At 37.1% G+C, this 14,866-nt stretch overlaps 1 protein-coding gene across 1 annotated transcript in view; it reads right to left on the bottom strand.

The window, feature by feature from the left end:
* Positions 1-640: 640 nt before the first annotated feature.
* The window catches only part of VPS13A (vacuolar protein sorting 13 homolog A), a gene marked incomplete in the record, with an annotated part of 267,525 nt that continues 253,299 nt past the window's right edge, over positions 641-14,866 (bottom strand). Inside the window, 3 exon segments of the mRNA XM_045165068.1 lie at positions 641-6,184; positions 8,501-8,575; positions 13,327-13,450. Of these exon segments, the coding sequence (XP_045021003.1) occupies positions 6,134-6,184; positions 8,501-8,575; positions 13,327-13,450 (250 nt within the window).

Raw genomic sequence — 14,866 nt, 5'->3', positions numbered from 1 at the left:
AGAAATTAAACAAACAAAAAGCAAAACAACCTGAGGTGGGAGTTGGGCACCATGCTCTAAAGGTCAGGAACTGCTTCTGATCATCCAATTAACATGTGAAAAGGGCTCAAGAGAATCAGTTACCAGGGCAATTAAACAATGAGGAATTTTGTTTTTAAGCACTTTCTAGCACTCGGTTATTATTTTTAATCTCTGGCTGACAAAGCACATAAGAAAATGGCTTTGAGTCACTTTAAGTATCAGTAACAAGTCATAAAAAGGCTGAACACTTCATGTTAGAAGCGAATTACTTATTTCTGTCAATATTAATTCTGCAAGTAGGAAATTCTCTCTCTTAGCCCTCCTTTCAAAATATAATCATTACTCACCTTGGAAATGAGCCGTGAAAGTTTTCTGAGGCTGGGAGGCACAGTCTTGGTGCTTACGAATCAGGTAGGTATTACCACTCAAGGTCTTAAGTCAGCAGTGATCATGCTGGGCTGGAAAGCTGTCAGTTTTGACTGCAAAACCAGGACCCTGGGCAATCTGTTAGTTATCCAGATTTATTTAGGACCCAAAGAGGGCAGAGTTTAGATAGGTGAGAGAGGACTTAATGGTAATTTTTCTAGTTCTATCCAGTAACTAAAAAACAGAGGCAGACTGAAGATTAGAAATTTTTATTTTACTCAATTTATTTGAAAGAGGTACACAGAGTTAAACCGGGCAGTCATGTGACCAAGCAATTCAATTCTACCAATGGCAAGAAATCATTATTTAGAAAAAAGTCATTGGTGAGCATGGTGAACCAGTTTTCAGGAGGAAAAAGACTAAGTTCAATTTCAAGAACTTCACTGTGATTTTTGTGTTTATAAATTAATTATCTCATCAGAACACACAAAATCAAGGCAGGGACTGTATAACAGGCAACTGGGTCAGACATAAGCACAAGGAAATATTGCACTGAATCAGAAATAGACATTTAAAATACTATCATCATCAAGAACCATATTTTCACTAAAGAATAAGCATTCCAAAGAAGCAAAGACTATTTGGTCAATACAAACATTAGTAAGGAAATATTTTTAAAGTGCACATTCCCTGAAAAATTCAATTTTATATGTAAAATACATATTCACATACAGAGGACCATTTTAAAAAGTCTTAACAATCTGACCTTGCAACAAGTCCCAGGTACAATTTCTAACAGTCTGTGAGTGCAGGTATAAAACTGACAATGAGAGCATTTCAATGTAGTCTGCATTTTCACTTTAATGTTCTTCAGCTTGCGAGTTGGAAACTTCTGGGTAGCCAGTGGAATGCTAGTGCTATGACTGCATAAGAAGAAATGTTGGATTTTTCTAACATGATGTCTTTTAAGTTCACTTCTGACGACGGGACGTTTTATTATAGCACTCTCACAGGGTTTCCTGTTACAAGGACTTCAGGAGAAGGAGCCCATTATTAAAGGTATCAAAGCAACAGTAAATGAATGTGAATGGTGCTCAATGACGGGTTTTCAGGTTGACAGACATCACAGCAGGTGCTAAACTATAATACAAATGACTTTGTGTAAAGTGATAAAAACTTTAAAAATATATGAGTATCAACCTATAAAACCTGAAGTTTCATATCTTACATGGCTCACTGGGTAACCAAAATTATCAATTTTTTGGAAAATGCCATAATGCTTTTAAAAAAGAACTAATTTGTAATTCTAAAGTGAAACTTTTTTTTTTTTTAATGACATGGGACAATTTATTTTACAAAACAGGAAATAAGGTAAAAAACGGTTTCAATTAAAGAAATGTGACGTTTTGCAAAAGAGTAGGATCCAGTGTCTTCTCAGTCCTTGCACTGGCCTTTTACGATAGCCCTGGAACAAATACTACTTTACACCAACTGGGGTAGAGAGACAGAAAGCGGGAGAAAAGGTCTGCACTGATAGCTATTTGGGGCAATGATCAAAGATAAAGATTATAAGAATCCTAAAAATTTTAACCAATCAGTGCTAGCTTGATTAGGTACAGCACTATCAGTAAGGTATAATTTCAAAAGCATATTTCAAAGGATTGGGCAAGAGGGCGGATGGTTCTCATTTAGGGTATGCAAAAGAGCGATCAGTGATACTGGGTAGCACCAAAGAAAACCAGATTCAACAAATTTTGCATTGAATCTTGCAAAAAGAATAAAATTATCTGTATTTTCTACTTGAATCCTACGTAAATTAGGAAATTCGATTACTTTCAGCTAAAAAGTGTTGGCATTTGTCTGGCACTCTGCAGAGAATAAGTATTTTGGCCCTAAAAGATTGTGACCTATGAATCAGCTCCCCATTTGCCTTTGTCCATTTGGTGACTCAGATGGCAGGTAGATGGAGCAGTCAATATCCTTAAAAGGAGAACTTCTGTGCCCAATCCTAGTAAAATGCTTAGTGGGAGAGAAGAGGAAATACACTAAATTAAAGGATATTCTGTGATCTTTTTGGGGAGCTGTTTGTGGATCTCAATTTTCTATGCTTTTTCTAGACCACTGATACTTGGTGGGACATATTACACAGGCATCTGATATATACCAGAAAAGGAAAACAATTCCAAAATAAGAGCTATCCTATCTTCTCCCTCAATAGAAAAAGACAGTGCTCACAACCTAAAGACTCCCTGAGTCGTGGGTCTGTTGCGCCTAACCCAAGGTAAAGTAAGGCTTGGCACGATCCAGATTGTTTCAACCATCACTGAATGCTACATGCCTCCTACAGCAGCGGCTTTCAGGGTCCTCCTCCCCAAACTGCGATTCACAATAACAAATTACATTTTGTGACCCAGTATACACAGTATATAGATTATTTAACTAATTATTTAACTAAAACAATATTTAACCTTGTTACCTGCAAAGCTCTTTTCTTTTCTATTCCATTAAGAAAATATGCTGGTCTTGAACTGATTGCATGGCTCACTAATGGGTTAAGACCTACAGTTTGAAAAACACCATCCTTGAGGATTTTAGCTGACCTTGAGAGAATGTAAAAGCAATGGCCCTGGAATCCAAACAGCTTTCTCTGACCTATGGTGGCTGGGGCATAAATACGTCCATTTCCAAAGAGCTACTTCTACCTTCAGTGTATTTGGCAAACACGTTCAGTTCCTACAGGCAAACTAACCCAGTACCTTGTGGCAATCTTTGTAATACTGGGGCCTGAAAAGTACCAACAAAAGCTGGTCATTGATGACTGAATAAATAAGGTTCATAAAATTCAGCACTAAGTAGCATCTTTACTTTTTACCAGACAGTAACAGGATACTACTTCACAGGATATTTCTAAGAGATGAGTTAGGTACATGTATACTCACTGGGACGGTATTATTACTACTACTGTTGGAAAAAATGACAAGAGATAATTATGATAGCATTGACAAATAAGTTTCAGAAAATCTTCTTTGGAGGCCACAGGATAGTTTTGGGATTGATTAGGATTATGGAGGAGAGAAAGACAGGGAAGGACTGCCACAGATAATCATGATTATTAAGGGACCAGAAAATAATGCAGTTGTACTGAAGTGAGCCTGGGAAAAATTCCAAGGTCTTGCTAACACCAGAGAAGGAGCAGTCAATATACATACTGTAGTTGGGAAGCCACTGCAGAAGCGCACATGCTCTTTGGTTCACGGAGTATTTTGTAAATGTGAAGCAATTACAAGCTTCTTTTTGTATCAGAAATCAAAGTTGCTATGTTTAGTGATTATAGTTTTCTGGAGGCGAGTTGGCTAGGAACAGACACTCTGCCTTCAGTTTCATACATAATCACAGATCAGGATACATGAAGGGTATAGGGCAACAGCTAACACATAATAGAAAGAGACGAAGGACAGAATACTCAGGACCCCTTTCCACAGCAACTACCAAACAACGAAGACAAGTTTAAAGTTCTCAAGCTGAGAACCACTAAACATAGTTAAATATAATTCAAGGTAGGTTACTTTTTAAATACCATAGATTATAAACTCTGTAATAGTCAAGAAAAAGACTGCAGAATCAAACATATAACTGTAAACTGTAAAATGTTATGCTAAAAAAGACTGACTCATTATCTAGTGATTTACTTATGTTCTTTGTTTTAGATGAAAAAAAGCTTCTAAGACAACTGATGAAACTATTGCTTTTGAAATTGTGGGTCTTTCTATTCCAGAGACAGGAATGGATTGGAGGTGTTGATGGACAGATGACTGATGGGGGAGAAAGAATAAGAAAAGATATTTCTAGGTTCTCATTGGCATGGGAACAGGAAAAACAGGCACACTGGCTTTGCATATGTACTACTGACAAGACCCACTCTGGCTGGCCTCCAGAGGATACCAGAAGGATTTCTCTCCTTACACTATTAAGACTTTTCCCCTTTACCATGGGATACCCAAAGAGTGATGGGTCTTTATTCTTTCTGAGAATAAAACCGTGAAACTGGAGTAGGTAATGAGGCACTTGACTAATGACACTGACTAGAACTCCAGCAAAGGAACATTTCAGATGAGGACAATCTGATAAAAGATTTCTGACTACCTCTATTCCTAGGTTTAATTCTAATGTATGCAAAATTGGCAGAGCTCAGCAAAAGACAAAAAGTATGTTACTTTGAAAAAAGGCCATCAAGGGAACATGCACTATCATGAGATTTGAAACTTCTCATCCTGTGATTATGTTCAGCACAGAAAAAAAAATCCTGAAGGAACTATTATTAATAAACAATGTGTTTTTATAATCAGAGGAAAATCAGTAGTATTTAGTAGCAAGACTTGGTCAGGAAGAAATACAATTACAGTCTGGCATGCTGTTTATTTTAGCTTTTACAACAAACCAAGAGTTCAAGGAATATGAGAATTTCACAACCATTAACTTCTTATACAGTCTCCAATTCTAAAAACAGCTTATAGTAATTTGGTGGCATGTACAACATGCATCAAATACTCTATTATTCAATAAATAAGATACTGTATTGTTCTCTTCATGGTTTACAATCATGTATTTATCCTCTTTCACTTGAAAACTCTCATTAATATAAAGGTACAAGGATCTTGGGTAAGAACCAAGGGAAAAAACCCCCATGACATTTTTACTGATTTGCTGCCCATGGGTTTTGTTTGGATGAGCTATACACTTAGAAAGAGTGACTCTCATTTGAATAAGACAAAGCAAACCAGAAATTCTCAATTTATTGCCAATAGAATAGGTTACTAGGTTAGATTTTAGGGTACACATATTTATCCTACATTTGTACAGAGAGGGGCTATCTGTTCTGAAGCATAACTTGTATTAAGACAGTAAAATTTTATTTCATCCTACCAGTGAATAGGAAGCTGGTATTGTTAAGGCCTCAGGAATTTTCCTTTAAGGTCAGCAATCTATTAAATCTATTAAAAATATAACCTTGGGAAACCAAGTAGATCTCAAGATGCTGGCTTGAGGAAGTATTTCTAAGGCTTTAAAGTTTTGAGAGGGACTTTCCCTGTTCAGGTATGACACTCATTTCTTCAAGCCTTTCTTAAGATGAGGCTTGAAGAGGTATTTGTCAATTTGTATGATATAAAATAAAAAAGACTATTTTTCATAGTCATGCTATGTACTTCAAATAGTAATTTAAATCTACCCTTTATTTAAAAAAATAAGGAAAATCATACTAAAATATTTATCTGTAAAATGAACTTCATGTTTCTAAAGAAACTACCACCAAAGTTATCTTGATAGCACTAAGGCAATGTCTGATTTCATCATCTACTTATCATTCATTCAGAGAGTTTGAGCATGATAGAACTTTAAAATGTGAACTAGGAATATTCAATTTAGCTCCATTAAATTCAGGCTAAATATGTGCAATTTCTCCACCATTACAGAGAATCACCTGGAGCAAATACTTAAGATTCATAAAAGAAATACTTCTTTTATAAAGTAATCAGAATTTAACCGGATGCATGATTCAAGTTAGAAAACCAAACGGATCCCCAAAGAGTTGAAATAGTTGAATCATGTAGCTGTTTTACTTGATTCTGAATTTTTTAAAAAAGTACTTTAAATTACTTCTGTACTACACTTCCCAAACAGGTTTTGGAAGGTACAAGGTAGAAACTGTAATGATTTATTGCTGTACATCTTCAGGCAGTAGTCTCTGTCAGAGGTTCGGGGAAGGTTCTCTTGCTTCTTCTAGCTTTCTGAGGATCCACTGTAGTGGGAAAATGAAGCAACATTTACTTAACTTCAGTGAACTTGCAATGACAAAATGTAATGAGTGAAAATCTAGAAGTTATCTTCCAGTTTAGTCAGGAGTATACTGAAATAGCCAAGAACTAAATTCACTATGTAGGAGAGATCATTCATTCACTTAAATAGTCCAGGTGACTCAGGAACAATGGTACTGGGTTTAACAGTAGTAACAATACCATTCTAAGGTCTTTGGACTTAGATGTTCATCTTCAGAATAAGAAAAGTAAAATGAACCATCCCAAGAGAGAAGGGTAATTTGACAGCTGGATTGAATAACTCTGGCATAGTGTAAAAATCATCCATGCAGAATTCCTTCCAACCTATGCCAATTCTGTATCACAAACCTTCATCATTCTATATATTGGGTTTTGACTGAGTAGAAATAATACATATAATTCTACAGTAAGTAGTAGCATAGCAACATTCTTGAGCATATTAATAGGTGCTTTCATGATGTATTTTCTATTTTCAAAGGATCTGAAATTTCAAAATGCAAATGAAATGGAAAACTTTCTGCTGATAAAGTCTATTATTATTTGGCCTATATGACAAATAAAAGTCATGGAGTCAGTGATAACTGGGGTTATTCCATTATGAAAATCTTAAGCAGATATATTTGTGCTTTTTTATTTAAGAAGAACCTAGTGGGAATAGCTCTAAGATAAGTAGAGAAAGAGAACTAGGCTCAGTAGCTCTTTCTGGATGTTTCTGGCTGAGCAGGGAGATTAAAAAGAACTTTCTGAGATAAAATAATATGGTGAGAGATTAAATGGGAAACTTATTACAGAGAAACTGAAGGTAATGTCCCCTTCAGCAACATGAAGAAGACGGCGTGCAAGTCATATTATCATCATGCTTTACACTGTCTCCCTGTTCCAGGCAACATGCATACTGAGACTCTAGTCACTTTATCATTCTTTCTTTGTTAACTTGTCCCCTTTTCAGTTTTGTATTGTTAGTATGTCAATGTTACCTTATATCACAATGTCTACATAGAAAATGGCATTGCTGCTGCTGCTGCTAAGTTGTGTCAGTCGTGTCTGACTCTGTGTGACCCTATAGACGGAAGCCCACCAGGCTCCTCTGTCCCTGGGATTCTCCAGGCAAGAACACTGGAGTGGGTTGCCATTTCCTTCTCCAAAGCATGAGGTGAAAAGTGAAAGTGAAGTCACTTAGTCGTGTCCGACTCTTGGCGGCCCCATGGACTATAGCCTACCAGGCTCCTCCGTCCATGGGATTTCCCAGGCAAGAGTACTGGAGTGGGGTGCCATTGCCTTCTCCAAGAAAATGGCACAGCACTTGCTAAATGATACAAGGCACACATGTATGGGTGAAAGAGGTTCCTGCTTTGACCTCCAGGTGTGAGAAGTGAACTGGTAAATAGTCATAACCAGCCAGGACCAACGCAGAGAGGCCTAGGGCCCAGGGATTCAGCAAAGAAGCCATGTGTTCTTATTTGTAAGTTTCACAACACAGTGAGTACAATTCAGTGTCAGGAATAGCATCTAAGTTGTGACCAGTGAGGTAGATAATCAATTCGTCTTCCTTTTCTTGACAGTGCATATACTTTTAATTGCCACAATCCCTAAAGTATGTGTCCCAACCTTTCCTTCCCTGGTGGCTCAGATGGTAAAGCGTCTGTCTACAATGCGGAAGACCTGGGTTCGATCCCTGGGTCGGGAAGATTCCCTGGAGAAGGAAATGGCAACCCACTCCAGTACTCTCGCCTAGAAAATCCCATGGACGGAGGAGCCTGGTGCAGAGAAAACTGAGGTTAACTGTCTTCCCCAAGGTCCTACAGTCAAGAAGGAACAGAACCAGTATTTAAAAATCAGATTTTCTGACTACAGGCATGGCTCTTCTTCCTTGTGCCAGGCTACAGTAATTAAAGAAAAAAAAAATCATTACATCTACACAGTACAGAAATAAAGTGTGGCGCTATACTTTCCCTGCTGGAGCTGGTAGATGAGCATTAGAGTGACTTAATTTCTTTTGTTTGTTGGCTTTTTTTTTTTTTTTGGCAAAGTATTACAGTTAAGATTTAAAATAAGAGAGCAATTTGATTTCAAAAACAAGTAGGTGTGTGAATTCAATCTAATGAAAAAATAATTTGGGGGAAATATTACATAGTTACATATATTAAAATCATCAAAACACAACATAAAATTGAAAAACTAACACAACTTATCTGCCTTAAAGACTAATATCAATACAACTTACATGGCTTTGAATGAGAAGCTGCTATGTGTTTAAGTAAAAGATTGACTATATTTACCCTTGCATCCTCTGGGGTTCTCAAGTTAACTATTTTTCCAAACTCTTTGGCATGGAATACAGACTTCACCCGTTCCTATAAACAGAGTAAGTTCTTCATTAAAATGGAAATCTAGTTGCAGAAATACAAATAAAGAAATGCCATTAAAAAAAAGACAAGAATGAGAAATCAAGAAAAATCAAATACAAATAAACAAATAAAAAGACTAAATTCTAACCCATCCATTACCACTAAACCTAAAACAAAAAATTTTAGGTGAGATTTCAATTGCTTTATGAAGCCATAAAAGGTTGGTGCAGAGGATAGGAAGGAGATACATCTAGAAGCAGTGCCACTGTTTTCCCTCTCTCAGATAGTTCTTGATTTCTGGCCATGGACTTGTGATAATCAGCTGAAAAATAATGTACACATGTGTGTGAGTACATATACACATGGTGTATAAGTATGTGCATGTGTGTTTGTGTTTCTGTAACTTCTGACATTTTAAACCAATGCAATTCTTTTTATTTAAAGAATGCAATGAAAATGTAGCTTCAGAATCAAAGAAATCACAGTGGGTGCTATGTGACTGTCCTCCAATTTTTTTTTCACTCTTTTAGTATTCTGTTCAGTACTTGTGGGAGAAGAACTGTTGGATGGTGGTGGATGTTACGTATTAGAGGGACAAATAGAAAGAATGGGATTATTAAGAAGAGAGAGGGGTGGTGATTACTTCTATTAACCATGGGTAAGAACATAGAAGAAGCAGTATACTACTAGTCTAACAATTTCTATAAGTAATTAAACAGGCATATACAGACTTCAGAAGAAATCAGATTCTTCTATTTAAAAAAAAAAAGGAATATTGCTGATATTAGTGGAAGAGGAAGAGATCAAGGAGATAAGAAGTTTATCCTTGTAGATTACAAAAAAGCCGAAAAATGCAATATGGGCTAAAGCAGAGCCTAATAGCCACTCAGGTCAGTCGCTCAGTCGTGTCCAACTCTTTGCAACCCCATGGACTTCAGCATGCCAGGCCTCCCTGTCCATCACCAACTCTGGAGTTTACTCAAACTCATGTCCACTGAGTCGGTAATGCCTCCCAACCATCTCATCCTGTTCCATCTCCTTCTCCTTCTGCCTTCAATCTTTCCCAGCATCAGGTCTTTTCAAATGAGTCAGTTCTTCACATCAGGTGGCCAAAGTATTGGAGTTTCAGCTTCAACATCAGTCCTTCCAATGAATATTCAGGACTGATTTCCTTTAGGATGGACAGGATGGATCTCCTTGCAGTCCAAGGGACTCTCAAGCGTCTTCTCCAAAACCACAGTGCAAAAGCATCAATTCTTCTGTGCTCAGCTTTCTTTATAGTCTAACTCTCACATCCATACATGACCACTGGAAAAACCATAGCTTTGACTAGATGGATCTTTGTTGGCAAAGTAATGTCTCTGCTTTTTAATAAGCTGTCTGGGTTGGTCACAACTTTTCTTCCAATGAGCAAACATCTTTTAATTTCATGGCTGCAATAACCATCTGCAGTGATTTTGGAGCCCAAAAAGTAAATTCTGTCACTGTTTCCACTGTTTCCCCATCTATTTGCCATGAAGTGATGGGACCAGATGCCATGGTCGTCGTTTTCTGAATGTTGAGTTTTAACCAACTTTTTCACTCTTTCACTTTCATCAACTCTCTTTAGCTCTTCTTCGCTTTCTGCCATAAGGGTGGTCATCTGCATACCTGAGGTTATTGATATTTCTCCCAGCAATCTTGATTCCAGCTTGTGCTTCATCCAGTCTAGCATTTCTCATGATATATTCTGCATATAAGTTAAATAAGCAGGGTGACAATATACAGCCTTGATTACACTTTTTTCGATTAGGAACCAGTCTTTATACCATGTCCAGTCCTACCTGTTGCTTCTTGACCTGCGTGTAGATTTCTCAGGAAGCAGGTCAGGTGGTCTGGTATTCCCATCTCTTTCAGAATTTTCCACAGTTTGCTGTGATCCACACAGTCAAAGGCTTTGGCATAGTCAATAAAGCAGAAGTAGATGTTTTTCTGGAACTCTCGTTTTGATAGTCCAACAGATTTTGGAAATTTGATCTCTGGTTCCTCTGCCTTTTCTAAAACCAGCTTGAACATTTGGAAGTTCATGGTTCACGTACTGTTGAAGCCTAGCTTGGAGAATTTTGAGTATTACTTTGCTAGTGTATGAGATGAATGCAATTGTGCGGTAGTTGGCACATTCTTTGGCATTGCCTTTCTTTGGGATTGGAATGAAAACTGACCTTTTCCAGTCCTGTTGCCACTGCTGAGTTTTCCAAATTTGCTGGCATATCGAGTGCAGCACTTTCATAGCATCATCTTTCAGAATTTGAAATAGCTCAATTGGAATGCCATCACCTCCACTAGCTTTGTTCATAGTGCTGCTTTCTAAGGCCCACTTGACTTCACACTCCAGGATGTCTGGCTCTAGGTGAGTGATCACAACATCGTGATTATCTGGGTCATGAAGATCTTTTTTGTATAGTTCTTCTGTGTATTCTTGCCACCTCTTCTTAGTATCTTCCACTTTTGTTAGGTCCATACCATTTCTGTCCTTTACTGAACCCATCTTTGCATGAAAAGTTCCCTTGGTATCTCTAATTTTCTTATCTCTAGTCTTTCCCATTCTATTGTTTTCCTCTATTTCTTTGCACGGATCACTGAGGAAGGCTTTCTTATCTCTTCTTGCTATTCTTTGGAACTCTGCATTCAAATGGGAATATCTTTCCTTTTTCCTTTGCCTTTAGCTTCTCTTCTTTTAGTAGCTGTATGTAAAGCCTCCTCAGACAACCATTTTGCCTTTTTGCATTTCTTTTTCTCGGGGATGGTCTTGATCACTGCCTCCTGTACAATGTCATAAACCTCTGTCCATAGTTCTTCACGCATTCTGTCCATCGGGTCTAACCCTTTGAATCTATCTGTCAATTCCACTGTATAAGGGATTTGATTTAGGTCATACCTGAATGGTCTAGCGATTTTCCTTACTTTCTTCAATTTAAGTCTGAATTTGGCAGTAAGGAGTTCATGATATGCACCACAGTCAACTCCCGGTCTTGTTTTTGCTGACTATACAGAGCTTCTCCATCTTTGGCTGCAAAGAATATAATCAATCTGATTTCAGTATTGACCATCTGGATGTCCATGTGCAGAGTTTTCTCTTGTGTTGTTGGAAGAGGGTGTTTGCTATGATCAGTGTGTTCTCTTGGCAATACTCTTTTAGCTTTTGCCCTGCTTCATTCTGTACTCCAAGGCCAAATTTGCCCATTACTGCAGGTATTTCTTGACTTCCTACTTTTGCATTCCAGTCTCCTATAATGAAAAGGACATCTTTTTTTGGGTGTTAGTTCTAGAAGATCTTGAAGGGCTTCATAGAACTGTTCAGCTTCTTCAGCATTACTGGTTGGGGCATAGACTTGGATTACTGTGATATTGAATGGTTTGTCTTGGAAACAAAGAGAGATCATTCTGTCATTTTTGAGATTGTATCCAAGTACTGCATGTCAAACTCTTCTGTTGACTCTGAGGACTACTCCATTTCTTCTAAGGGATTCTTGCCCACAGTAGTAGATATAATGGTCATCTGAGTTAAATTCACCCATTCCAGTCCATTTCATTTCTCTGATTGCTAAAATGTCGATGTTCACTCTTGCCATCTCATGTTTGACCACTTCCAATTTGCCTTGATTCACGGACCTAACATTCCAGGTTCCTATGCAATATTGCTCTTTACAGCATCGGACTTTACTTCCATCACCAGTCACATCCAAACTGGGTGTTGTTTTTGCTTTAGCTCCATCTCTTCATTCTTTCTGGAATTAGTTCTCCACTGATCTCCCGTATCATATTGGGCACCTACTGACCTGGGGCTACTCATTATTTCATAAGTGGCCACAGGGTCTTTCGTTTTCTGAGTGAATCAGAGAAATTCTCAGTGGGTAAATTGGACTAAGATGCTCAAAAACTAACATGCAGTCTACTTAAGAGCTGCCCCATGTCTTTGAAATTAATGGTAAGATTGAACTAATGGTCTTCACTAGTTAAGCATAGGACCTAGGCACAGTTCTGTTCTGTAGGCTAGCCTAGAAGAAATCTTGTTTCTGACTGTGTCCAATGCCCCTTCTTCCAGTAACAATTCCTTGAATCACCTCTGGGTAACTACTTCTCACCATCTCTTACTGCCAAAACTTCATATAGAGCTGACCCTTCCTTCTTGGTAGCACCATACTGATCCCATGACCCTCCCCTGGCCAACTTACAATGGATATTGAGACTCTTGATGATTTACCAAATGACTAGCAATTTTCTGTATTTTATATCAACATCCAAGTACCAGGTACTGCACTAGCTGCTACAGATCAGAGAAACGGTCTCTGCATTCAAGAAGATTACAATTGAATTAGGAAGATAATATCTATAAAAAGATAAAAGAATTATTGATAACAGGCTGTTACAGTGAAAACTGAGCATTTCAGGGAAAAACATTCTGTAGGCAACTGCCAGGGATTCTGAGGTATACAAATATCTCACTTTAGTGCCTTAAATAGCAACGATGAAGGTACAGTTCTGTTACTGAGTATGAAATGAGGACCCACAAATGTTGTCAATGTGAGAGAACAAAAGTGCATTTCTTCTTGGCCTAAGTTTCTTTTCTTTAAGCCTGAGTAAGACAGCAGTGCAAAGAAAAACCATACGAAGATAAAGCAACATCTATAAAAGAGGTAGAAAACATTACAGAGGTCAAGACTATTTTAATGTGTTGTTTTCAGCACCAAGTGTTAAAAAAATTCTATTCAACATACCTTTGCTTCGATGCGCAGTCTTCTCTCATGAACAATGAATGGCTCTTTGGTAAACTCATCAAAACTATACTGCCACTCACAAGTAAGCTGTCCAAATGTTCCTTTTGTTACAAACAACACACCACTCAAAAAGAGAAAAAAGAATCCACTTTAAAAACTGAAGGATTTACATCCAATAATATAATAAAGCAGTACACACCTTTTTTGCAAGGGCATGTAGAACATTCACTAAGAGACACCACATTCGAGGTCATAAAAGACTATAATGAATTTAAGGGAACTGAAATAAAACAAAATATGTTCTCAGTATGTTTAATGAAATTAAACCAGAAAACAAGTATCAGAAATAAGGATACTTCCAAATGTTTACTTAACAGAATACTTCTAAAAAAAAAAAAATACATGGGTCAAAGAATCTCAAAGGAAATTGGAAAATAACTGAACTAAATGAGAATGAAAACATGAAATCTGTAGCAATGTTTAGTAGGAAATGTACAGCATGACATTCTTATATTAGAAAAAATAAAGTACTTATAAAGTGAAATATATTAGAAATTTTTTAAGAAACAGGAAAAAGTTAAGAGAAACAGTTACCAAGCAATATTTTGGAGAAGTTCCATGGAATTAGTGCTTTAGAAAAAAATGCTGTTGTTGCTAAGGCTCCATAAAATATATTTACCAAACTTTATCAGAAAGAGATTTTTAAAAGTAATTCTTGTTCTCCCCCAATTATTTTGAGGAAAGAAATCAAGAGATACAAATAATTCTGTTTATAATAATTCTATTTAATTCTTCCTTCAAAGGCCTTTCTTCCTCAAGTCGTCTTTCTGGCTGAAACATCAATTGTAAGTACAATCAGAGGTTTCTTTAAGTGGCATATACTTTAAGTTAAGGGACTGAATTAAAGAAACAGCTGATACATGGCTAGAATGGAAAAAAAAAGACAGCTAATCAAGATTTATTTCTTTCATCTCCATCTTCTGTCTCTGATCCCTTCTTTCACCAATCGGATTATAGAGACTGTTGGAATAGACCCACTGGTCCTCCAGAATATCTACAACCATGTGAAAAAACAAAGCTAAGCTAATTTTATTGCAGATACTTAGTATCTCCTCTCCTGATTGAAAGCTCCTTTATCTTCAAGTGCAAAACCTGGAAAGTACACCCTAAGTATAAATATCATTTTTCAATCAACTAACTCATTACACTTACTGTCAAGGTTTATATGACCACACTTAAAGAGGTCCACTATGTTGAGAAGAAAGTTATTTCTAAAATGTTGCAAGATGTGGAAATAATAAACTTAGCAATGACTCTTGTTTAACTCTGATGAGTCACCCTTCCCTTAGTCAATGGGGAGAAGGGTTAATAAAACATGACTGAATGCTGCTATGAACAAAAATGACTGAAGCACTGGTCTTTAAATATAAAAGTTCAGAAACAACTTAGGTGTACATTATAGTACATATTTCTAAATGAATACTAGGTAGTCATTTACAAATTAAGAAAGATCTCCATATACTGACATGGAATACTCTTT

Source organism: Bubalus bubalis, chromosome 3 (assembly GCF_019923935.1).
Source record: "Bubalus bubalis isolate 160015118507 breed Murrah chromosome 3, NDDB_SH_1, whole genome shotgun sequence".
NCBI lineage: Eukaryota > Metazoa > Chordata > Mammalia > Artiodactyla > Bovidae > Bubalus > Bubalus bubalis.
Note: the sequence above shows the minus strand (reverse complement) of the source record. Positions and strands in the feature narration are given on the sequence as shown.